This window comes from Pantherophis guttatus, chromosome 5, assembly GCF_059756535.1.
Source record: "Pantherophis guttatus breed Tessera chromosome 5, ASM5975653v1, whole genome shotgun sequence".
Lineage (NCBI taxonomy): Eukaryota > Metazoa > Chordata > Lepidosauria > Squamata > Colubridae > Pantherophis > Pantherophis guttatus.
Window position 1 is genome coordinate 51,860,257 of NC_142067.1, and position 27,092 is coordinate 51,887,348.

At 35.6% G+C, this 27,092-nt stretch overlaps 2 protein-coding genes across 33 annotated transcripts in view; both read right to left on the bottom strand.

The window, feature by feature from the left end:
- Positions 1 to 6,660: 6,660 nt before the first annotated feature.
- CFAP298 (cilia and flagella associated protein 298) lies at positions 6,661 to 17,280 on the bottom strand. Its single transcript, XM_034433012.3, has 8 exons — positions 17,095 to 17,280; positions 13,040 to 13,180; positions 12,210 to 12,377; positions 10,516 to 10,583; positions 8,852 to 9,010; positions 7,618 to 7,749; positions 6,993 to 7,088; positions 6,661 to 6,899 (listed from the first exon to the last, which is right to left on the bottom strand). Exons 2-8 carry the CDS (start codon positions 13,176 to 13,178, stop codon positions 6,789 to 6,791), a joined length of 873 nt encoding a protein of 290 aa, XP_034288903.1. The 5' UTR covers positions 13,179 to 13,180; positions 17,095 to 17,280; the 3' UTR covers positions 6,661 to 6,788.
- Positions 17,281 to 20,208: 2,928 nt separating this feature from the next.
- Positions 20,209 to 27,092, bottom strand: part of SYNJ1 (synaptojanin 1) — a 59,100-nt gene continuing 52,216 nt past the window's right edge. For 24 of the 32 annotated variants that reach the window (XM_087895104.1, XM_087895098.1, XM_087895100.1 and 21 more), the window contains 2 exons: positions 26,070 to 26,278; positions 20,209 to 22,977 (listed from right to left, as the gene is read on the bottom strand). In XM_087895104.1, coding sequence (XP_087751230.1) covers positions 22,159 to 22,977; positions 26,070 to 26,278 — 1,028 coding nt within the window. In that variant the 3' untranslated portion in view covers positions 20,209 to 22,158. Of the gene's footprint in view, positions 22,978 to 24,793; positions 24,818 to 26,069; positions 26,279 to 27,092 lie in introns of all 32 variants that reach the window. The other 8 variants (XM_087895113.1, XM_087895112.1, XM_087895111.1 and 5 more) reach the window with 4 other exon arrangements.

Below are 27,092 nucleotides of genomic sequence, written 5' to 3' on the forward strand. Positions count from 1 at the left end.
TTAAATATCTAGGCATGTATTTCTATCATCATCTTCTTCAAATTTCTGCATGCCCAAACAGCATCTAATACCATAATTAGATACATACAGTGTTTTTCACTCCATAAGACGCACCTGACCATAAGACATACCTAGGTTTAGAGGAGGAAAACAAGACAAAAAAAATTCAGGCGGAGCCTGAGAAGACCACAGATAGGTGTCCTCTCATGTGCCAGCTCTGCCTATTGACTCCTCCACTGCAGAAAAGAGACAGAAGAGGTGGGCAATGACAAAGACAGAAGAGGCGGGGTTCAGCACTGTAAAAGGACTCATCACTGCAGCCTGGCTGCTATTCACCAAAGATGCACAGACATTTCCACCCAGTTTTGGGGGGGTGGGGAGAGTGTGTCTTATGTAGCGAAAAATATGATAATCTGAAGGGGCAATGGCTATAATTCTGTACTCCCAGTGTTCAAAGCCATTGAAGCCCAAGTGCTGAGATTTTTATTGTATGGTGCCTAGAGCTGCGCATATCCATACAGATAGTCTTTGAGTTATGATCATTCATTCTGCAACTGCACAAAATTACAACATCGCTAATCAAAGGGACCTATGACCTCTTACTGACTACAGCATTTCTACAGTCACATGAACAAAAATTGGACCCTTCGCAGTCTGCTCGCACTTATGACTTCTTTGCAGGGTTGCTGCAAATAAAACAAATGAAATATTAAAAAGTTATAATGTTTATGTAGTTACTTACCAAGTACATCTAAATTATATTATAGTAACCAAAACATCTTTACAATCCCCAAGGCTTGTCACAACTTTTGAGCACCCCTAATATTTAGAAATTGAAAGTTGAAAAATTTGACACACCCAACGTAGCACCTCCCCCCGCCTCCCTCCCTCCCATCCTATCCCAATGGCTTCCCACAGGCCTTGGGCTTGCTTCCTATCCCACTATGTCTGACACTCTCTTCCCCACCTCCATCATGGATTGGTCATTTACCTTTTCAGTAAATCTTTGGGATTTACTATGTGGCCTTCCTACTTAAATAAGACAATATGGCGTTGTCTTAGAAGCAGGTGCTTCAATGAGTTGTGGCTACTCCAAAACAGAGTGCACTTTCGGGATGGTGTCACATGGCCTTCAGGGACGCCTAGGAATGGAACAGGTAGCTTTCCTTCTTGAACATCATCTTTGGAGCTCTGGACCTCACATTTGAGAAGGAGAACCAGCAGTTTGCCTCAAAGCCTCCTTTTACAGTGAAGGCCATGTGGTGTCAACCCAGACGTTGGCACCATTTTGGAGTAGCTGCAAATAATTGTGTCTGCTCCAAAATGGTGCCCCTTTTTGGGACAGCACCATGTGGCCTCCATTGTATATGGAGGGTGAGGGATGGAGTGGCTGGCTGTCCTAGAGCACAATCTTCGGAGCCCCTTGACTACCTTATACAACTTTGGATTCTCATCTTGTACACAACAGGCCAAAAGCAGGTACCATGTGGTTTATACATTCAGATTTTATATTCCTCAAGTGAACTATTTGGAAAGAAAAAGAAAGTTTAGTACCACTCAACTTCCTACATACTTTTAATGAAATGCTTTACTGCTGAAATAAATTATTTTCTTCATTAAGATAAAAATGTTACCCAAAAATATGCAAGCTATTATATTCAGTAAACACCCATACAGATATCCTCAACTAAATCCCAACTTAAAGCCGTAATTTCAATTAAAACTTATTAGTCATACTTTGGTTGATTATATTTTTTTAAAAAATGTCCTCTGTAACTCATAACCTTGAGACAAGAAAGCAATTGGAAGGGGTTTGCTTTTTTTTTTTTAACTTCTAAAGGAAGTGCCAAGTTTCCTAATTTTCTATAAACTTCCTCATTCCAACCCCCCTCCCAAAATTACTGCAGTACACACTGTACTTATTGGTGTACAAAGAAGAATGAGCAAGTCATGTCTTTGAAAAAACAGGGACAGGTTTTGTTGTCTCTGTCTGCGTGCATGAGATGGGCTTTCATGATTTTGTTTTTAATACTGTACACATAAAAACTATTGATTTTTTTTTATCAGCTAGCCATTGACTACAAGAGGGTCTGACTGTCAGTGATGTGGCAGCAGGAAGTAAATGACTTTTTCCTCTTACACGATCAAAACATTCACAGAATAGTGATGGTGAGAATCAAGAACCTGATTTTGTTTCCTAGGGAGTCGTTATCAATATTTCTGGTTCAAATTGCCTATAAACAGGCTGTTTTACAACAACTCAGTACATAATACTGTATTTGGGTTAGCCCCGGGGTCAGCAACCTGCGGCTCTGGAGCCACATATGGCTCTTTCATCCCTCTGCTGTGGCTCCCTGTAGCTCAAAATATGCATCACAACTGCCAATGTGAGACACCCACCGACACACAATTTATTAAGCTTTTCAACCCCCGGTAGGCCAACCATGGATAAATCCAAGAAAAGAAAAATTTAAGAAGAAATCAGAATCTTTAATTCAACTATATATGCTAGTTTTGTGGCCGCTCAGGAGATAGTCAGGCACGGGAAGAGTTCTGTGGCTCCCGGTGTTTTCTTTTCTGTGGGAAATGGGTCCAAATGGCTGAGTGTTTAAGGTTGCTGACCCCTCGGTTAGCCAAATGCATGTCTTATTATGGGATGAAGCAGAAGACTGCATTTTCCTCCAAGACTTCTTTGGTTTCTGCACTGCCTTCTGACTATCATTTTACACTTGCTTCTGCTGATGGATTTCAGATTCTAATAAACAAGAGATAAGGTTGAAATCTGCACATTCTTTAAGCAGTTGTTAGAAGTCACCTTAGTGACTTATGAGAGATTAAAGAAGTCACTTTAGTGAATTATGAGAGATTAAATTTAATTTGCAATGTGAAAGTCAAGGGAAGGCTCAGTCTGGCATTTTGCAGTGGGCTGATCGGGGGCTTAAAATAAAGGAGAAAATGACAAAATGTTTCTTGATTTTGCTGCTGTTGTTTTTATCAGTTCCCCTTTCAACGGGGAGCAGAAAAACCACCAAACACTCTTTATTTGGGGAATGTGAGATGAGAACCCTTCTGTGGCGAAATGGAAACACTTATCACAAAATGAAACAAACTGTAGTATCAACTGTAGCTGAGCAGTTATAAATAATCTCATATTTCTCACATTGCTGATATTGTGAGAACAGACTATCAGAGCTAATTTTGTTGCCACAAAATCCTCAAATGGATCTTTTCTTGGCAACAGAAAGCACTCAGAAGTCTGGATCAATAACACATTCTCACTATAGTTACTGGGCTCTTTCTTATCCTTATGTAACAGTAACTCAACATACACTCAGTATGCAAAAAGATAAAGAGAACATCAAGGGGATTGAGAATCCTTTATATGGGATTTTTTAAAATATACAAATAACTGTATTTTTCCTATGATTGGGGAGCTAAAGTTTGCTCTGTTGCAAGCAATTATTAGAATTTTAGTTTGAGCATATGCTTATATGCACAACACATGATGTGTCATGCAAAGCAATCTTACAATATTATTTTGTATATATATTTGAAGTTCAGTGAATTACCTAAGGCAATAAAATAGATTATGATGCATGTCAGTTTCTTATCAGGCTGATATCAGTACAGTAAATAAGTGATCTAGTATCTAGATCTGAAGTTCTTAAATTTTGAGATCCAGGCCAATTGGACCATGTTATCCTGCTGGTGTGCTTTTAAATTAATTCCAGCAGGCATGCCCATTGTTAACAGTTGGTATACCATTAGATCTTCTAACTTTTATTTTATTAGACAGGAGGCAAGTTTGATTTGCATCCATTATGGTCATTGTTATATTGCGTAATAAAGACATTGCTGTTGTATATATAACAACAATCTGTTGCAGGTGATAGCAATCTAATGGCTACCAACATATCTCCACAAAGCATAATTCACTTCATAAATGAGGGATTTAGAGATACCCTTAATTTCCTTTTATTTAATAAACATTGTTTTCAAGTATTTGGAATGTTACTTCACAATCTCACATAATAAATCTGATTCCTTCAAAAATAAATATGATGGTCAAAAGAGGCACAATCATTTTTTCTGAATTATATGTAATGGTAAATACATGATTTGAAAGATTCCAGCAAACTAACTTGCTGACAGTTTTTTTTTGTTTGTTTTTTTGCCTATTTGGTTCTTCAAGTGATAAGCAGAGGTCCACATTTTTAGAAACATTTCAAGAGCTAACACCCATTTCCTTTAGTAGTTCATCTCTGGATCAGCCACCCTGGCATTCCCTATCCCCTCCTTGTTCTCTCACTTCCATAGTGGCCTTCCTTGTCTTAATTCAGATATTTTCTTTGGAATCTCCTTTTAAATTAGTTCTCTCAAAGCACTTTCTTGTTGCCTTCATTCTCTACTTATTCTTCTTCTTTCATCTCTGTAGTCTTTTGTCCCCTATTTACATGTCTGGGCTTTTTTCCAGTCCTCAAAATGCCTGAGGCTTGATTCCCTGAAACACTGAAATCCTCTTCATCATAACTCAGTATTTACAGAACTATAAACTGCAATACTGTGGCTCACAAGACAAACATTTCTGGGACAGATCAGTAGAGAGCACTTTAAAAGTGAATATTTAACAAGTGATTGCAATGCATCCAACTATATTTGGCCATTTTGTCTATGCCTTTTTAATTAAGAAAAATATAAACATCCACTTGAACAAGTGCATGAGAAGGCATATCTATATAGATAGGTACAGGTAGTCCTCAACTTACAAGAGTTCATTTAGTGACTGTTCAGTTACAATGGTACTGAAAAAAATGACTTATGACCGTTTTTCCCTGTTACGACTATTCCAGGATCCCCATGATTATGTGATCAAAATTCAGACACTTGGCAACTGGTTCATATTTATGACCATTGCTATGTCTCAAGATCATGTGATCACTTTTTGTGACCTTCTGACAAGCAAAGCCAATGGGGACGGCAGATTTACTTAACCAGGTTACTAACTTATCTACTGCAGTGATCCACTTAACAACTGAGGCAAGAAAGGTTGTAAAATGAGGCAAAATTCACTTAACAGATATCTCACTTAACAACAGAAATTTTGGGCTTGATTGTGGTTGTACGTTTAGGACTGTATTTTCTTATATATACAGGACGATATAAAGAATGTGCTTCATTCATAATCAGTGGAGCTGATCAGTGCCAGTATTATTCACTTAATTCAAGAAAATAATGCAGGAGAAATATGGTATTGGTTAGGACAAGCAAAATATTCCCCTCCCTAAAATACCTTTTAAGGTGATTGAATCATTAGTGAGAAAATTTTATGTACAATGAAAGGTTTTGACAATGGAAGAATGAATGAAGTTGGCTGAGATGGCAAAATTAACAGCTTTCATTAGAGAAAAGACATTAAATTAATGTTGACTGGAAACCCCTTTTGGCCTTTTTGTGTGAAACAGAAATGAAAGTTATGTTGTAAACTTAGTATGAGGTTCATATAATATTATATTATATCTGTTGCAAAAGAAAACAGGAAGTCTTTTTTTTGTATTTCTTTTTCTTTCTGCGATTTTGGCATTGCTCTTTCACTCTTTACTTTTTTCTTTCTTTAGAAGGTTTTCTTAGTTTTTATCTATACTAAAAATTTAATAAAAGTATCTTTAAAAATAAATTTGAAGGATTTAAAAAGCACTATGAAAGTTATGAAGTTATTGAAGGAAAGTTAATAGTCGAATTATTTTCCTTCTGTGACTCTTAATAAATTTTACAATTTCAAGAAATCAGTTGTGTGCTAGATGTTATATTTTCAGGGAGTATAAAAATCACTGTTTTTATAAACAGAGGATAAAATACAATGTATTTAAAAAGTTTTCAAACAGGATGGTGTAATCGATTGCTGAACTGAGCAGGAAATTGAACTGGTTGATCCAACCCATTTACAGTATTTAACCCAAGCATGCTTCCAACCCATACACAGTATTCCATTATTGGCTTCATTTGATTCAAAAATCTTGTATTTATAAATAGACAATAAAATTTTTTTCAAGAGGACTGCTATTAAAAGTGAATATTAGAAATGAAAAAAAATTCTCCTTCCAAATTCTACTATTGCCTCTAGAAGATAAATTCCCTTATGTGATTCTTTGGCTATTTCAGTGCCGTTTCTGCTCAGTTACCAAATCTGCAAATTAATTTATATCATCTTCTCTAAGCATGCCTTGTATACTTACAACAGATTGCAGGCTGAATATGAGCAGAAACTGTACCATTCAAACAAGGCAAAGTGCAGTCAGGTTCTTCTACTTGCACAATTGAAGAATTTTATCTTCCCAACTGGAATGTTTGATATTCTTTATAGTTTACAGTAACATGATGTTCTAAACCAGTATTGTTTAGGCATTATGTTTTCTGGAAACTTATCTAATATATAATATTTTTACTTCCACAAAGTTTGAGTTTCCCTCAGTTCCTTCTAAGCTAAGCCGTACTAATTGGAATAATTTTATTTAGAATGCAAAAATGTAATGAGAGGGATAACTTTGTTTTTAATAATTATTTTTAATAATAAGGTGATTAGCCATGTCAGCATTTTTTAAAAATGTGAACTTGATCAACAATCCTAACAATGTAGATTTATTGAATGCAAGGCAACCAATATTATAAATAAATACAAATCTAATATTTTATTTAGTTTTAATGAGTAAATATAATGAGTGCATTGACATTACCAATGTATCTTGCTGTGTTAGTTTATCTTAAAACTATTTTTTTCTTGAAAAATTGCTTTATCTTGGTCTCCACTTAATATCTTTGACACCATGAAAATGTCTTTTCAAGGCATGAGTATCGGCCCATTCAGAATCTAAACATGAATCATCATCATTTTCTTCCAATTTCTGAAAAACATGAAAAGAAAATGAATTATATATTGCAAGTAAAATGTAAATATCTTGTTTTCAATAGAGTAACACAGCAATAACACCTGATACCTTGAGTTCTTCTTGTCTTCTGTGATAAAAAAGAATCATCTGTTTATGTTCTTCACTATTTATGACAGGTTCGCGTGCTGGAGCTCCTTGCCCTTTCTGCAAACGTAACAGAAGTTAATATATTTCAACCTGCCTTAATCTGACAATGGAATGCCTATTGTTATAAATGAATAAGATGTCAGGAGAGACAGCCATTAGTCCTTCTAGAGTAGGAATAGGCAACATACAATTTCAGATATTGAATTGCAATGTCATTATGGTGAATGATGAAGGATTTTAGAGGCTGTAATTCAGCCACACGTGGAATGAATTGGGTTCTCTACTTCTACTCTACAAAGGCAAGTTTCTCTGTACTGTAAGACACTCAGTAGCTAAATTTGGCTTCCTTCAAACTGGAACAAAGGGACAGCTTGCCATAATGTTTTTAGTGCAGAGGTATGATTACCCTTTTTACAGCAGTAAATGAGGTCTACCTTGCTTTTGAACATCATGCTTCCCTATATGAAATTTAAAAAATATAAAATATAATAAAATCTGAAACATAATACATCTGGCAAAATATTGCTTTGGGTGAGTGTAAACCTATATAAAACTTTCACTTTACTCTTAAGCCACAAATACTTACTTTTTGTATTTTGATAATAATTTTTGTTTTCTCATTTTTGCCAACATAGTCAGAAAGTTGGTTTGTTCTTTTTAGTTCCTTTGCTGCCCACCACAGCTGGGCCTCTGGTTCTTCAATAACCTCAAGAGCAGCCTGTAACAAACTGAGCTTTACAATAGGCAGAATCCAAGGGCACATGAGCAGAAGTCTACTCACAATAGACCTCCTTCCTTCTCTTCCTTGTACTACTCTTTGTAGCCTTTAAATCTGCTGTGAATGGTTAAAAGATTCCTTAGAACATTGTTGAGATCTATATAAGAGATCTCAAAAAGAGAATTGCTTGTCTACCATTCAGTTACTAAAAATCACCAGTAACTAAAACTGAGTTTATTAACACACACACACACAGATCAGAACTTATAAAGTTTCTTTTTGCAGAGTGCTGGGAGCAACAGTGAAGTGATTTTGACTTATCAGTTAATTAACTCTTAGTGAAGGAAATATAAGGACTTAAAAATGCTTTGATTTAACAGTGATCAGGGGTGTCATACTTCATCATCAGTTTTTTTAATAAAATCTCCAGCATTATCTTTAATTTCCAAGTCTAATACATAACACTTTTTAGGATGCATTTTTTTTCAACAGTTACAGTTAACAAGCGGAAGTAACAGAATTAATTTTCTTGCAATGACGAAATATCAAAAATGACTTTTTTGGTGTAAATATATAGCACTATGTAAAAATTTTATATACTGTACAGCACAGTGGTGAAATGTAAAATTTGTTTCTACGGTTCTGTGGGCGTGGCTTGGTGGGGGTAATGTGACTGGGTGGGCATGGCCAACTTTTTTTTTTCTTTTAAAAGCATTTTTTCTATAACCTCTTCAGGCGAAGAGGTTGTAGAAAAAATGCTTTTAAAAGGTCTGATGACCCCAGCTGAGCTGCGCGCTCATCAGAGGCTTTTTTCTTTTACTTTTAAAAGCATTTGTAGAAAAAAATGCTTTTAAAAGTAAAAAAAAATGATCGCGCAGCTCAGCTGGGCGTGGGGGTGGGGGCAGGGATTTCTGCTACTGGTTTTCCGAACCACCCACTACCATCCCTATTGGATCTGAACCAGGAGCATTTCACCCCTGGTACAGCAGTATAGAACCAAATAAACATATGGATAATGAATAAATTACATTTTCCAAACATTTCTCTAGGAAGAGCAATACTTTTTAAAAATAAAAATCATAAAATCAAAACTAACACTTACTTGAGTTCCTGACAGATCTTCTTTATTTTCAAATTCCATTCTAATTGGGTCGTATGGAGGGAGCCCCATTGGATAAACAATCATTACAGCTCCTCGGAGCTGGTCAAGGGCATCTTTCACCATACTGATAGTAACACATACATTGGCTTCCACTTGTTTCTGCAATACAGAGAGAAGCAACTTAAACAAAAAAGAGGGAGCTTGGGGTCTTAGTGGACAATCACTTAAATATGAGCCAGCAGTGTGCTGCAGTGTGCCAAAAAAATACACACAGTTCTAGGCTGCATTAACAGTGGGATAGAATCAAGATCATGTATACCACTTTATAATGCCTTGGTAAGACCACACTTGGAATACTGCATCCAGTTTTGGTCGCTATGATTTAACAAAGATGTTGAGACTCTGGAAAAAGTGCAGAAAAGAGCAACAAAGATGATTAGGGGACTGGAGGCTAAACATATAAAGAACAGGAATTGGATAGGGATGACATGATAGCAGTGTTCCAATATCTCACAGGTTGTCACAAAGAAGAGGGAGTCAAGCTATTTCCCAAAGCACCTGAAGGCAGGACAAGAAGAAATGGATGGAAACTAATCAAGGAGAGAAGCAACCTAGAACTAGGGAGAAATTTCCTGACAGTTAGAGCAATTAATCAGTGGAACTACTTGTCTCTCGAAGTTGTGAATGCTCCAACACTGGAAGTTTTTAAGAAGAGATTGGACAACTATGTATCTGAAATGGTATAAGAGTTCCTGCCTGAGCAGGGGATTGGACCAGAAGACCTCCAAGGTCCCTTCCAACTCTTATTGCGTTATTCTGTTAAATGAATAAACTAATATACTACAGAAGAAAGAATTCTTCCTCTGAAGTTTACAATGAGACAGCACAGTATGAGATAAAGCCAAATAACAAAAAAAAATTCCCCATTTTTAGAAGAACATTTCTCTATTAGCATTATTTACTACCAATTTATCATCTATTCAGAATTAATTATATTAAACATTTTTGTTAAAGTGGGGATTAACTATTGTGTACCTGTGCATCTGGTTTTTCCTATCTAAGTGCTGAACTTTACATTTATCACTGCATAATATTCATTGGATAGCACCCAGTGTTCAAGTCTTTCAAGTTTCTTTTGAACTATGAATCTGTCTTTCAAATATGAAACAGCTTATTCCCAAATTGCTGGCACTCAGAAAAGCTGACAAAATAGGCCTATTGTGATAGGTATTCAGGTGTAAAGAGTAGAACTGAACTGCCTTTTTGTTTTAGGTGGCTTTTAATTCTGGTTAATTTTTAAGTTTGAAGTGACAAATTTTAATGGGGTTTGAAGCATGTTCAGCTTTTTTATTATTATGGGTTTAATTATACTAAACTACTTAGAATTTACATAATTAAATAGTATCTACATTATGCGATAGTCAAATAAATAAATAACAGATCTGGTTATTTAACAAATATTTTATAATGCATTAGGTGTGAATCCAGAGATGTGATAATTTAATCAAGAAAGTACATTTAAATAAATACAAGCTTATTTCAATTAGTGGTTTGTTTTAGAATCAGACTTCCTGCTATTCTTTGAACAAGACTAAGAACAATTGTCTCTGATAACACAGTTCATAAATTGTATCATATTTCACACCAATAATATTGTACCTTACCTTAGAAATCAATGCTTTAGCTTCTTCTACAGTTGCTTTTAAAACTTGTTTCATTTTCTCATTTGGAGCTTTAAAAAGAAATATGCAGATGATAGTATATACTATATAGTATTGTATAACTATGGAAGTAATATCAATAATAATGTTTTGTACTGAAAGGGCCTCTAAATTAAAAATCAGCTATTGTGATTAAAAATCAGCTATTATCTTAAACTATCTAATATTAAAAGATCACAAAATCCAATGATTTACAGACTCTGGGCTTTAGCTTATTCCCATTAGAAAACTTAAGTGTGTGGAATTGGCCCAAGTGAGCCAACAACAAAGCTTTTGATCAAGAATGTTAAATAGAAAAATTCATGTCTATTCAGGACTAAATCTCAGTAGGGATTAGATCTAATTTACAAAAAAAAAAAAAAAGCACAGCATGATATTGGAGCCAGAGGTAACAAAGAATAAGGGTTAAACAAAGGAGAGAGAGCTTACACAGCAATAAAAAAATGCAAACAGTAGCAGGCTGTGTTGAGTAATTTAGCCCCATATAACACGGCATTTGTCAATATAGCATGTTAAAGAAATACATGGGCAGTGGGATATATTGAATAGAAAAAACAATGGTAATGCCATCTTACCTAGCACAGCACAGATTTGGAAGCTTTGTAGGAGAATGGTATCAAAATAAGACATACATACACCTCAGATCACAAGAGGGATGGAAAAGGGAGCAGTCAACAGACCAGTAGTAAGCATGCCAAGTAGCTTAATATCGTTATTAACAAGAACGTGAGCGAAGTCCCACATTCCTCCCTTTTCCACAGAGAAGCACTGACACAAAAGCAATGAGCCAAAAAATGACTTTTTGCAAAGGAGAGCAAGGCTGTCCTTTTCAACAAAGGGAATTTTTGTTGGTTATTGGAATATTGGTTATTATCACCTTCTCTGAATTGCTAGGATGGGAGAAAAAGGAGAAAGATGGCAAATGACAGGTGAGGGATGAAAGGGATATATGCAACAACCAATTGTACCTTGGAATCTTATGGCTCGCCTACCTCATTAAAATATAGGCCCCAGGATTAATGGAAAAATATTGAAATATCTTTGTAGAATACTGATATGGCAATAAATAAAAGAATGAAATAATAAACATGGTGCAATAAATTAAGTCAATAAAATCATGAAAATGCTCTCTGGAATAATTGGGTTTTTAATTATTTAACAGCTTCTAAAAGGATAGTAGGGAGGGGCCAAGTCTGATCTCTAAGGGGAGGTCACTCCAAAGCAACCGCACTGCTAGAGAAGCAGTGCCGCCAAGCTCCAGCTACTTTCGCGCTTCAAACTATGGAATCCTTAGCAGCTGTTCCCTGTGAGATCTAAAAGATACTTGGGAGAAGATTGCCCTGAGGATACTCAGATGAAGGGATTTAATGTTTAATATCAGAACCTTAAATTGCATTCAGAAATATAGTGCCAGAAGTCTAAAGAGCATTTTCCTTTCTTTGATATATTGAATTTTAGATACATGTTTTAAGTTGTGGCTGGCTGAACATTCTTGCACACAGAGCACATAATGTTGTATCTATCATTGATAATTATTAATCCAAATTTGAAAGTGTACAACATGACATATTTTTTATAAAACTTGGCAAGCTATTTTTATATGCAAAAGTTATGTACCCATATATATATTTATTTACCATGACCATTTCTTCGTCCAATGTCATCTTTTTTAAATGTGCTTCCACCACTGGGAATACATTTTTTTGCCCATTCATCAGTCAGTTTCAGCTCTTCAATTTGTTCATCTGTCAGACCTTGCATGTTAGGAGGTAAGAAAATACCGTGTTCTGCCAGCGTTTCCATTTCTTTCAAAAGAACAAAGAGTGGGACATGGAGATGTTACATAAAATGTCCTTTAACCATTTATTTTTGAGAAATTGTTAAAATAAAGTACCACTGCAGCAGCATAACAAATTCTGCAATTTATTTAATGTATTTAGAATATATTACAAATTTCTCAGAAGACACAGTCATACTTAAAAAAGATTATAATTCTTTCATATTTGGATCTATTGTAAATATTGCTAAAAGGTATATTTAGAAAAAGAGACAACAGTTAATAACAAACTGAAAGAAAGCACAAAATGTACAACAGTAATCCATGTAGAGAAACTTTAGAAAAACATACAACCAGCAGAATTGGTTGAGTAGTTTCCAATATTCAGGCAATTCACCTGTGAAATGAACTTAGTATATTGGCTATAAAGAGTAATCAAAAAGAGGATTCTGAATGGCCCAGAGTTGCAAATAAATAAATACATTTAATAAATTATTATTAAATTATAATCAATATAATTATATTTATATTACAATTATTATTTATTACATTTATTATTTATTGTGTTTATATTATAATTATAATTATAATATATCATATAATAAATTATTATTAAATTATTTATTTGTTATATTTTTACCTAAGAAGTTTAGGTAAAAGGACAAAATAATAAATTGACATATTTAATACCTGTGCAAAGACGTTGAACTTTGAGTCTTCCATTATATATTCTGGTCACTTCCTGTGTTAAGTCTTCAATGGAAACCTTACCTGTTGTTTCCAGGAGAAACTGGCTCTCATCTCCATGCTTCACATGGAGCAGAACCATTTCTATTAAAGAAGAAACAGAACAAAAGTGCATGGTATATATTAATTATGAGTTTTTCTGCCTTGGTAGCCTGAAACTTAGATCCATTGCAGAGAATAATCATGTTTCCCCTTAGGGGTGATGTGAATAAACTTTGTTAAAAACTTATAGCTTTCAACTTTTTTTATAATTATTCAACGAGAATAAGTATTAAAAAAGTCAAGATTAAAAAAAAATCAATTTAGGAAAGCAAAAAGCAATATATAAACAACACAGAATCAAGGCTGGTGACAATAATATACATTAATATCACAAAATAGGCCCAATTTCCATTCTGGCCCAATATGTGGGGGAAGGGAGCTTAATCCAAAGGGCATATGCAACAACAAAGAGGGTACATCTCCTAAATCCCATTAGATGGCACTGCTTTAGAAATGGGACCTTAAGCGTACCCACCTTGGGTGATGGGAACAAACAACTGAGAAAAAGCAGTCCTGCAAATAACCCCCTCCTGTATCACAGCACTCAGAAGCCAAAACACTTTGCACAGGCACAATCTGATCCAACGTTGCCATCCTCCACCCATGTCAGGCAACACTTAAGACCTCAGTGGAACTTTGCATCAGAACTTTAGACATAAGTCCAAGTTCCCATCAGATCCATATGACACAACAGGTACTGATCCAACAATTTTTCTCCATGCAAGGGAATAGCAGGAATGAAAAGGGGGTAAAATATCATAGCCCAGCTCCAGATCATGTTATCATTGCACCTAGACAAAAATCGTATTTGGTGTATGTGGCCAGATATGTGTCTGGCCTTCAATAACCTAGGTCAGGTCTGTTTCTCCATGGTAGCCGGGAAGTCCCAAGCTGTTTCTGACTCTCTGCCTAGAAAAGGAACATTGAAGAGCATGGTACTTACCCAATGGTAAACCTTGGAAACTACACTACCAATCTGGAAACATAATCCAAGCAGTTTGGATAGAAAAGCAATTAAGTAGCAAGGTGGCAATTGCATCTAATCCTAGAACACAAATTCACCAATAGGATCTCACATCCAATTATCTGTGGAACAATACTCATGAATGTCAAAAGGTCTCCTAGATGACAAAATCTATCTCCTGCCTCTGCGCTGGGTTTGTAGCTGATGTCACATACAAACCCAGTTGGGCACTAAAGTAGAATTTGGCGCTAATTTTTAGAGAAACCCCAATTTTATTTATTAAAGAGCCTTTAGAGTAGGATTAATAACATAATAGATCCTTTCTATTTCTGGGAAAAGTGAAGTGGAGCCTGAAATTCCTAGCTGTGCTTAAAGTAACCAGGTGCTAACAAGGTAAGTGAAAGTGTTAACTGCAAGAATGTGGGATAGTTTTTGGATGTATACATATTTAAGATATATATAAAGCATAAACAATATACTTATTGTTTAACTAAAGGCTTCCGTTATGCAGGCAGGAAAAGATGATCTCATTGATCTTCTCACTCCAAATATTAAAATACACATTAACCAACCCAATCAACAGCGGTAATTTTGTCAAAGTATAATGATAATGATACTCAGGGTACCGTCAGTCAAATTATGTCGACTGGCGACTCCCAGGGGGAGGGCCTTTTCTGTGGGGGCTCCAACCCTTTGGATTGAACTGCCCCCGGAGATACAGAATATCCCTGATCTCCGTGCTTTCCGCCGTGCCCTCAAGACCCTGATGTTCCAACAGGCAGGGCTAAACATACAAACATGCGAATGATTTTTTAAATGTTATCTAATTCTGGGTTTTATTTAATTGACCAAACTAAGTAACAATTTTAATTAGCAATTTTATGATGTTTGTGTGTCTATATTTTTCTTGACTGTACACCGCCTTGAGTCCTACGGGAGAAAGGCGGTATAGAAATATAATAAATAAATAAATAAATAAATAATAACCAATAATGTGGGTAACATACTATAAGTAGAAAACAGCCAATCCAATAGAGACATTCTATGCTTTTAAGAGGTTCTGCACCCCCATTTGTGCTTTGTTCAATAAAATATTCTGCTTTAATATAATGGTATCCTGGCCTCACCTTTAAAGAGAGACTTTTTGGGGGGGGGGCGTTCTACTTGAACATTTCTGAGAGGGTTACCCCTCACCACAATTCTGTTCCAAACCAGACCTTGGTAAAGCATACTAGACAGGCCTTTTCATCCCAGATTAAATCATGGATGAGTAAGGTTTTATTACAGAGAATTTGGCACTGAAAAGCAACAGTTGAGTACCAGGGCCTCCTTGGCTATGATGACTAGGCAATGGGACAGAAACCAAGAAACTGTAAAATGACATTGGCACTAAACACTGATGCCATATTCCCTGAGAAAGGCAACCCCACGTTCTTACCATATCTCCCTTTCCCATCACCACAAAGATGTCATTGCCTATCCACAGCACAATCCCCGCCTCCCAGAACACAACTTTGATAGCCCTCAATCTTGCAGCAGCTTTTGATATCAACAATTGGTTCAATGTTTTGGATCAAAGTTAGAAGGTGTAGCACAAAAATCCTTCCTGGTATAGTCTTAGAAGGTTAGCTATTTTCCATTCCATGGTGAGTTCTATGTGTGGTACTATAAAGTTCTGCATTATTGCCCAGAGTTTCCAAGATCTATATAAAAGTACAGAATCAATTGTCTAGAACTTGTATCAAGGCATATCAATTTCCAGATTATAATCAATAAAGAATATTTGTAGCGAAGGGTTAAAATGTGGGGTCCTTGGTGCTCTCTGAGCTTGGTTGTTTTACCCAAACTAGGTAACATTATCAGTACAATCCAGTTCAGAGAGCACCAAGAACCCCTCAGATCAACTCTCCCTCTAATTACCATTCCCTGATCTCAAACAGGCCATTGAACACTTTGTTACTGAACATAATTTTGATTGAGTTCAGAATCAACACTCCAATTACAGTTAAAGTGATCCTCAGGGTAGATCAAGTGATAATAGTAAGAGTTCTTTCTAAATAAGTGCTGCTGTTGAAATACTTAGGTAAAAATTGAACTTGCTTTCAGTTTTCAGTAATGATACTGAGGATTGAGGACAGTATATGATGCTACTTTTAAAGACAGTTTAGAAATTCAAGAGGTGTAGAATGTGGGCATAAAGTACTTTTACCATTAGCCCATAGTTCATGGGATTTGGTGCATTTTAAGCCATTTCAAAGTATTGACTTTAACTTTTAAAGTTTTAAGCAGTTTAGGATTGACAAATCAACTTCATAATGCAATAAAGAGCTCATTTTTATCCCCAGAAAACTTCACTTGAAGAAAGCTCACAAAATGCAATTATCTTTGATGACCTCATACTGAGATTTTTATAAACCTGGCATTATTTGTGATTACAAATCATCATGAGATATCTACAGCCTAAACCTATATTAAACAAACAATACAAAAATTAATTATATACTAGAAACTGTACAAAGGATTTTTTTTAAAAAAAATAAAGCTAAAATAGATCTGTTGTCATTGAAGTCTAGCTCACAGATGTATGAATCCTTTCCTCCCCAGCACCTAGTGCTCTCCACACAATAGCAGTGAAAATTTAGCATATGAATATTACAGAATTCTTTGATAGTCCAAAGTTGTAACAGCTATTTCCGATTCTGCAATGTAGGACATTCAATGCCTTGTTCATCAACCTGGAATTTCAAGCTCCTCTAATAACCATGGCCTCAAACCCACTACCAGCTTCTGATTCATAAATAATCGACTGCATTTATCAAACTCATCTGCCACAACTGTTGAGGAAATAAATGAAAGCGAAAGAAAAAGAGCCTGAGAAAGGGCGAAGAGTGTACTGTAGGCGGTATCCATGGCAACCAACAGACGCAGTTGGTTTACTGAACATCTGAACCTTCTCGATCACCCTAACAGCCAAGATCGAAACATTTCTCACCTGGATCGGTCAACCTGTAATTAAGCCTGGAGACCGAACTTCCCCTCTAGTCCGGCAGAAGCTCGGCTATAACGGGACTCGCAGATCTTTGCCCGGTGCACCAAAGGCTACTCTTGACCCAGGAAGCCTTCGTTCTGAAAGCCAATCCTAGAGAGGAGCTCAGCGATGACCTCGTCAAAGAACCGCAACTTCCCCGTCACTCAAAGACACCTGCACCGCCTCTAAAAGAGATAGAGCGCTTTTCATTGGCCGTTTAGGGTTGCTATAGAAACACGCTTTGCTGAAGGGAGGGGAAACGCGCGAGCCCCCGGAAGCTCTGTGATTTGCGGCTTGGAGCCGCTGGCGGCGGCTTCTGAGTTTATGTTTCTATCTTCTGGGCAAGCTTTTGGCTGAGGCTGAAGGCAGTTTAACTGAATTGTATAGCCTCAAAACGGACCGCAGCTACTGTCTGCTTTCTTATTCCCTACTATCCTTGTAGGAGTCCTACATTATTATTATTATTATTACCCCGTGGTAAGATGGGCGGCCAATAAATTTAATAAATATTAAATTTATTGGCCGCGTATCTTGCCTCGGGCTAATCTAGGCAGCTCATAACTATTAAAAACCGAAGAAATAAAACATTTAAACAAAGCGAAAGTAAAATAATAATTAAAAAAAAACAAGGAAAAGAAAAACACATCTCAATCCGGGGTCCCTCATTTCCTCAATTCCTCATTTCAACCCTGAGTTACAAATATTCTCCTTTATTGGTACATATCAATCAGTCAGAATAGAGCTGGAAAGGACCTTGGAGGTCTTCTAGTCCAACCCCCTGCTCAAGCAGGAGACCCTATACCAGTGACGGTGAACCTTTTAGGCACCGAGTGCTCAAAGTGCGTGCCCAAACGAAGGTGCAGGCGCATGAGCCCCACACGCATGCGCCCATACTCCATGCATGTGCCCGCGCCCCACCCAAACGGCAAGGCATGGGCACATGTGCACATGTGCACTTGTGTGCTCGTGCCCTGTACATATGCGGCAGACACCCGAAGACCAACTGGCTGGTGGGAGGTGTGTGTGCATGCCTGCAGACCTGAAACAGAGTTGGGGCAACAGCGCGCTTGCCCGCAGAGAGGGCTCTGGGTGCTACCTCTGGCACGGGTGCTATAGGTTCGCCACCACTGCCCTATACCATTTCAGATAAGTGACTGTCCAGTATCTTCTTAAAAACCTCCAATGATGAAGCACCTACAACTTTTGAAGGCAAGCTGTTCCACTGGTTAATTGTCCTCACTGTTGGGAAGTTTCTCCTTAATTTCAGGTTGCTTTTCTCCTTGATTTGTTTCCACTGTTTCTTGTCTGCCTTTGTAAAAAAAAAAAAAAAGATGGGTGTTCTGGATCAGAGAAGTGACGGGTAGTCTGCTGTCAATCTAGCAAAGCACCTCCAGAGTCGAACATACACATTGGGGAGGCCAATTTGCAGAACCAGGCTCTTACTGAAGGATAGGATATTGGGGGCAGAGCTTATCCTGGAGGGTGTGAAATGCACTGTAATACCACATTGTTTTATATTTCTTGCCATTTTGCATGATTTAGAAGTCTAAGACTACTAAACTACTAAATAAAGTAGACTAGCATTTCCTTACTAGCTTTAAGTTTGCCTATAGATATTTTTAAAGGTATTTATTTTGCTATTGATGTGTTTTTTATAGCCAACATGGCTACCTTAGCATTTTTGGCCTATTGCAGGACTGTCAACCTCCCGGCCCACGAGCTGGATGAGTCACATGCTGGCCATGCCCATGCCCGGTTTAGTGAAGGGGAAAACGTCCCTATACATCACGTGACACCACCTTGACGTGAGTTTTACACCCCTGCCTTATTGTATTAAATTGTGGTAGTAAGAGCTTTCCTCTTCCCCAGGTCCTGCTGTTTTGCTTCATCATAACAGGGGGAGACATTCCTGGGAGGGATGAGGGAAGATTGTTAGGGATGTACTGTATGCCAAGCATATACACTCCCAACAGGGTCACGTAAGGCATAAAAGTCATCCCAGCTGCCAAGCAAAAGCAAGCAACACTTATATTCACACCACAATAGAGAAAGATGCTATAAATAAATGGTTACTTTAGTGGTGACAGTAAAGGCATAATTTCATAATATGCAGGGAAAGGTGATGGTAAACTATTCCTGTGTTTTACCAAGAAAACCACATGGAAAGACAACGTACTGTAAACTGATTGGCCATGTAGTGCCAGATGGGCCCCTCAGGTCACATGGATGCAACATCTTATTGAGGAAGAGCTGAAGATCTCATGTTGTTTATGATATAGGATATTAAAAACTTTGAAGTGACTAGTTGCTGATGTTGCCATGCAGGACAAGAAAACTGGATGCTGCAAACATAATCTGGACCCATTATACAAAGGCCTAATTCGCTGGAGAAGTCCATAATGCTAGGAAAGGTATTAGGATGGAGAAAGAGAGGACAACTGATAGCAGGCTGTATGGACTAAATGTATATTAGTAGATTTGAAGGATCATGAAGGACTGTCCTGGAAAATCCATGTGTTTGTTAAGAGTTGACACCACTTTGATGGAAATTTCCAGTTATTATTAATCAAAACTATATAGCCCCATTTCAATCTCAGGCTCTAGGTCAGGGCTGTCAAACTCACGACCCACGGGCCGGATGTGTCACATGCTGGCTACGCCCATGCCTGGTTTAGCTAAGGGGAAAAAAGTTGTGATACGTCTCACAACAATGAATTTGACACTCCTCCTTTAGGTGGCTCAAAAACCAACAGTAGAATGAGGATTATCATAAAAAAATTATTGCAGCCATTTCACGTCTTTAGCTTTTTTCCAGGTCTGTTTTTACAGGTTACAACTGTTAGGGCATAGAAACTGAGGCAGAATTGAAATGGAAGTAAGAACCAAGCAGAATGTTCAGACCAGATATTCTGCAAAAGCTTGCATCTATCTTATTACTTCAAGAAGTTTGTTGGCTCCCGATATCCTGGGCCTTTATATAAAGATTACCTCTGATGATCTTAGAACAGAAAGATATCTGAAAATTTTAAGTCCACAAGGGTAAAGCCAAATTCGGACAGCATCAATAATGGAGATATATTCCTAACAATGGGAAAATTTATTTCATAAAGTAACATGTTTCACAGTATATGTATATGCAGTATTGTAAACCATCAATATTAATATTGTAATGGAGATAGTCAATTATTGTGTACCACAAGCAATAACTTGTTATACATTAACAAAGCAATTTGCACAGGAAAACACTTAAAGAAAATAGATAGGATTTTAGACTGTTGTAACTTTGATTCTCTAATATTGATTTCCTTTAGCAGTACACATTATAATAAACTACTCATCCTATGCTCATACATGCTTTGTTGCAATTTTTGTGGTACTTTGCTGCCAGATTTTATAATCTATTGAAGATGCTGAGGCCTGTATTTGAAATTTAATAGGAGAACCTTAGTAACTGAAATTAAATATTCAAACAAGGACCACATATAAAAGAACTCTAATTGCACTACTGAGAATACAGTTGTGTTGCTAACATTATAATACCAATGCATAACACAGATGTTAATACATTATGGAACCAGAAAATTTATAGTTCTACTGCTGTTTCAAAATGTACAATTTTAAAAGCACAATATAGAAGTCACTGTATTTAATGACTGTACTTTAATGAGTAGAAGTGTTATATGAGATGATTTATATAAATACATTGGAACAGTATTAGAGAAATTGAAATGATGGTTTATTTTTACTGCTCCATGGAATGAGGTGCTTCACTCAGATACCACAAAAGGAAAATATTTTGTAAACAGAGCAAACTATAACAGTCTGCAAATACAGCAAAAGGAACAGACGTATTTAGCATGGCCCTTCTCAAAAAAGATTTTCATAAATTTAAAAAAGCAAGCAATATAAATAGGTGTGACAATATGACTAAGAAAAGACTATCTTGCTTAACAGTAGCATGGAACAGACATATATTTCCTTCATGACATGAAAATACTACATTTAAGTGCCATCTGTTGCAAAAATTTTGGAGGCAGACTATTGCAAGTTTGCAAAGCATTATGTAGGGGATTATAGAATCTGCCTCAAGAAGCATCACCTATAACACTGATGTTTGTCTGTGGAAAGTGATATATTTAACTTGTCAGAATAGTACATAAACTATTGTTTTGTTCGTTGATATCATATTTGAGACATATTACTTCTATACATTGTAAAGGAAAAAGCTGGGAGAGTTGAAATATTTGGACCATCTACACAGATCTTCCTTTCAAAATGAATATAAAATTTCCTTCAACTTAGAAAGCAACATTCATATTAGAATAGGAAGCTATATAATGAGAATAAGGTCAGGAGGAGAATAATAATAAAGCTGCAACAAATTTTCTCATGTCTGCAAAACAAAGCATGTGCAATGATAAGAAAAATATATTACTATATATTGTTTAAAATTATTTCAATTGTTGGGGAAATTCACTTCTACAAATCTTCATAAACCTCTATTATAATTTATTTCCCAACATTAATATTAAACAATTGGCATCTTAATTAAACTTTGACAGTTCTTTGGTGAATACTTACGTATAAATATACCAGTTATCAGATACTGGAAGTGGTTCTATGTTCTAACAGAAGGGCTTTTAAAATGGTATTTAAATTCTTATACAAGAATGTTCAAGAAACAATTGTTTAAAACTCTTATGTGCGTTATTCAGAGAAACCAATGCATGCTTGTTGGTCTTGAAAGACAAACTTAATGTTATACTTTCCTATGAACTAAAGTGGAATTGAAACAAGCATAACTTTTCCTTGCATTGTGTCCATTAAAGGAACAGAATGAGATCACTACTTAGATTAATTCTGTGCATGATTCCCCACCCTGCCACCTTTGTGTAGTAACCTAAAAATTAATGTTCAGTGCATCTGATTAAATTATTGCACATACAGAATTAAATCAATGCCCAGTTCTATTAGTTAATTTTTAACTAATAATTTCTACCCAGTTTAAATAATTATATCTTAAATAATTTATCTTTCCATAAAATCATGTGTCGGTAATGCTTTAGGTGCTAAACAAATTAAAGGATCTGTGGTCGAATTGCTGTTGGTAGATCTGGATGGTATAGGAGGTGCAGGAGGGGGTCTTGCTGGCAATAGATGAAAAGATCCAGAACTTTTGTTATGACCACTGTAAACAGTAAAGTTTGAGTCAGTGATATTTTGTTCAGTCCCCAGTGAAAAATAAGTTGCTTGCAGGGAAGAAGCTCTTTTTAAATCAGTGGGACTGGCCAATGGTTTCAGGGTTAATACTAAATCGTCCTCTTCAAATGTTACCCAACCTTTTTGTTTCCCATTGTTAGATATAGAAGATGTACTCTGCAAACTAAAATCATCTTCAAATGTATCAACATAAAATGTAGCTTTGCCTTTCTGATGAATAGGAGGCTTTAGACATGGAAAAGGATTAGAAGTGGGTCCTTCTGCTGAACAATGTGAAGTTGCTCCAAATTCTTGAGATTTGGTTCTAAATGGATTTCCAGTCATAATATTTTTTTCAGTAAAAGGGTTTGTGCTGTTTAATCTGGTAGCAAATGGATTCAGAGAATTGGACATGTATATCTCAGATTTACTGTGTGCTAGTGTATGTGGTGTACTTGTGTTACTGAAATTAAAATTGTCTGTTGCAGAAGGCAGGTTTGTCAGCTTCTTTTGACTTAAAGATACAATCGGTGACATTTGAACTGACTGAATTTTAGATTCAGAAAACAGCTGAAAGGACAGATCTTCAAAAGGATCATTGTTTAGTTGTGTTTCAAGCTGAACAGCGTGAACTCCATTTGTTCTAATCTGAAAAATAAATATAACGTTCAAATATGTAACTTGTCTGATAAAAGATCCATTGTTCATGAAAGAAGCAGTGGATTTGAACATCTGCCTTTTGTAATTTGCTTTATACTTGAAAAATATTCCTAAATTTCTTTCTATACAATTTTTTTTTCATTATTTTCACTGCATTATCCCTGTCAGAATATATACACAAATGGATCTACTATATACACAGACAGTATGAAAGAAAAATTACAGGAAGTTTTAAGATCACAACAGAATGTTTCGGTTAAAAGCACTGCATAGTATAAAGAATTGGAGCATTAAACTAATAAAAATTCACGTGCAGAAAGAAGTTAATATAAAATATTTTTCATAATGAAATCTTAGTAATTAAGTCTCAAGCCTTCTCATTTTTAAGTACAGGTTATGTTAATTTGAAAAGAGTAATGAGAAAGTTATACTCATACTTGATAAACAGGCCAAAATAGAAAATATTTTCTCTATCATTTATCTATTAGAAATATGTCCCATGAATTTCAACAGAATTAAAGCTCAGTGAGAATGGAAATCATACACAAGCTCCCAGCCCTAACCAACATTCTCAACCGTCCAAAGCCTTTCTCTAGTGAGCTCAGACAATTGCCCTAAAGTGACTCAAGCCAATGGCCTGGCTCACCCTCCCAGCACAGAGAACGTAAGATGCCCTGTCCAAGTACAGGAAATGAGTTTAAGCTTAAAGACAAGTTGTTTTTAATCATTTAGACACATTCTACGTGTTTCTTTTAAGATTAAAGTACGTATTATGTAAAACTAAACTCCAATAAATATAGTAATTGGACACAATGTAAAACCATCAAAGGTTATGACTTGAAATATTACACTCTAATATTGAGATTACATTTAGCAAAGCTTGACTTGAAAATTCACCATACTTAAAAACCAATGATCAATATATAACACTGAAGTTTAACTGCAGAATAAATAGAAATAAAAGTTTAGCAGCAATTAACGTATTCTGTTTATAGACTAGGTTATTACCAAAACTCAAAATAGCAGATTATTACATTTTAAATTATGCTTATTGCATTGATCTCAGATGCAAAGAAGCTTTTGGGTTTTTTTTAAAAAAATCTAAAATTAATTTAAAATTAAACAAGATAAATTATATGTTAAAAGTAACTTTTAAAAAAATATTATAGAGAAAGCTGACTTAACCAAAAATAAAATTTGAAAAAAATATTTTTCCTGATTCTGTAATGTTGTCTCAGGCTACTTGTGTTGATCAGTGTTAAATAGTTTCAGATAGTGAGAGAATCAAGCACCCTCAGTTGCAAGAGTTCTCAAAATGTGAATTAGGTCCACTTGTAGAATTGTAAATAAGACTTCAACTTTTCATTTTATTAAATAAGCTGCTAAACTGTTCTGCTCCCTTTTATCATGGCAATAGCAAGAAGCTGTACATCCCCATATCTCTTTTCAATTAATGTGTCAGGGACAAAAATAAGGCAATTTTTGAATAAATGTTAAGTCTCTCTAGTATGCTGTCATACTACTTCCATTCTCTCCACTTCCAAAGAATAATTAGTAGAAATGGGTATATTGAAACATATATAACACAATTTGAAAACTCTTGACCTATAGGGCATAGCATGTCAAGTTAAGTAAGTTGCCTTATATGTCAATAACATGATGCGTATTTGCCTATTCGTACAGGCAGGTGATTTCAGTGCAAGCACAGATGTATGAGCATAATTGTTCATACATCTTTTATGCTAGAACTTATGAAGAACATAGAATGGATGAAAAAATGTAAGACCAGTAAAGAATCAGATACCTTTTACCCTGAAGGTTGATCCTGCTTGTGAAAGGAGACAGATATCAAAAGAAAACATTAGGGAGAAATCCAAGGTAACATGCTTCCAAAAGACTCAGTATTATTTTGGCCACTAAGGGGAACTATAATTCAGATACAATGTACATGCAGACATCTTTTTCCTGCACTAACCTGAGTATCTCAGAACAAACAGCATTTCTCTGTGGCCCTGTTTTACAAAGAAGGCTGCTAGTTGCAGAAGTGGATTTTGTGTTGCCTTAACAAAAATGGGTATATTCCTGTCCTTACTCAAACTTTTTTATATTCCTATGAAAAGTTGGGCAGAGTTTGGAGAAGGGATGAATTCTCTTGAAATATAATTGGATATAGGGCAAAAGTTACTTAGATCAAATACCAATTATATTGTACATTATGGAATTGCCAAATTATGGAAATTCTAAAGGTTCACAATTTTTCTCTTGCTGTTCTATTTTCTGAAGACAAATTAATAAAGGTATTAATTTCCTCATTTGCTTCATAGATCACAATAGTATACTGCATGTACAATTGCTAACATACATCAACATTAGGACAGGTTAAAATATATCAAATTAAGTGTTAAGTAAAAATGGATTTTAAATTATAAGCTAAATTTTTGAAAGTTATTTTACTTTTAAAACAGCAAAGGTAAATGGGCACATACAATTTTCAGATTTGTGATTATTTTCTTATAGCCAATGAAAAACTGTTTTTTTCCATCTGGCTGATCTTTCATTGTAATACATTGATATTGAATTTATTTGTCCACATTTTAAAATCTTAATTAATTCCCCCCCTCTTTATTTTGGTATTCTGTTGTTGCAAATTTTATTCTGTATTAATTTCAATATTTGCATTTTTTTTGCCTTTTGGAAGTTTAAATATTTTTCTGCAAACTGTTTAGGGAACACTTTGCAGAAACAGAACCTCTCCAGGAAATAAAATCTGGCCCAGATTTTGATTATGATGAAGATAAACCTAACTAATGTCCAATGTACTGAATCCAAAATAATTCTAAACATAATTTGTTAAATCCCTCACTTGAGTTATGCCTATGCTTCCTTGTGACAGATATTAGGAAGCAATAGAACAGTTCAGCCTTAATTTGGACTTTAATAGTTTAAGCCTATATTGGCAATTTATGAGTTGTTCAGCTTTCTACACTGAATACAGCAGTATTTTTGAGTGGAGCAGTACAGACGTAGAAGTAGATAAATTGCATCCAAAAGAAAATGTTTAAAAAATATTCTGTACATACCTGCTTCTGTGATGGAATGTTGTCAGAAGGCAAACTTTGGGATGATCTGCTGCGGGGGGGAGGCTGTGGTGGTGCCTCCAAGTTTGATGGAGAAGCTGTTTGAGACGTTGCTGTCATAGGTATAAGTGGCTCCTGCATCTTTACAACAGAGGTGGGTTGAACAGGAACTGCTCCTTGTGGTTTAAGTGGTTCAGGAAGTATAGGTGACCCTATAAATCCATTCAATTATTTTCTTAGTTCCAATACCAAAAATGGTTTTAATAATGATAGTGATAATAGTAGTAATGCCAAATCCAGTCTGAACAACTGGCTGACTGTGCAACAGACCATAATGTTTTTTTTAAAAATCTATTGGTTAGTGGGACACAGATACATGATCAACCTAAGAACAACAAACTTGTTATTCCCTGAGCACTATTTTAGAAGAAAATAGAGGATATAAACCTTAAAAATAAATAAATACATACACACTTTTCTTAACTCTATAATTCAGTTGCACGCTCACTACAGTGTGCAACTGTTATCTAGGCTGCATTTTAACTAACAGACAATTTCTTTGCAATACAGCAGAAAAAATCTAATTTCTGAGCAGTTGTATGCCATTCTGTCTCAAAACTTGATTTAAATAGTGTGAAGCTTTACTGAAGAGAGGTTGAAATCTTGCTTAACACTGTACATATGCATTATAAATAGCTCCAATTGTTTTATAATTTATATTACTACTGTAATCAATTTGGATCAGCAACAGTGCATTTTCCTTGAAAACCCCAAATACAAGAAAGATAAACATTAATAGGTATTACCTACAGTTATCTCAATGTTTTGTTACATTCATATTAGAATGATGGACTTTGTTTGCACTAAAAAAGTAATTTTTAAATTGCTTTTTACATATTTAGAATTTTTGAAAAAATACTAATATTTAAAGGAGATTGAGTTGGAAATACAATGACCTATCAATTTCCCCTATTTTTTGGATGTTATATAGATATACCACTACTCAAAAAAAGCTACATCACAAAT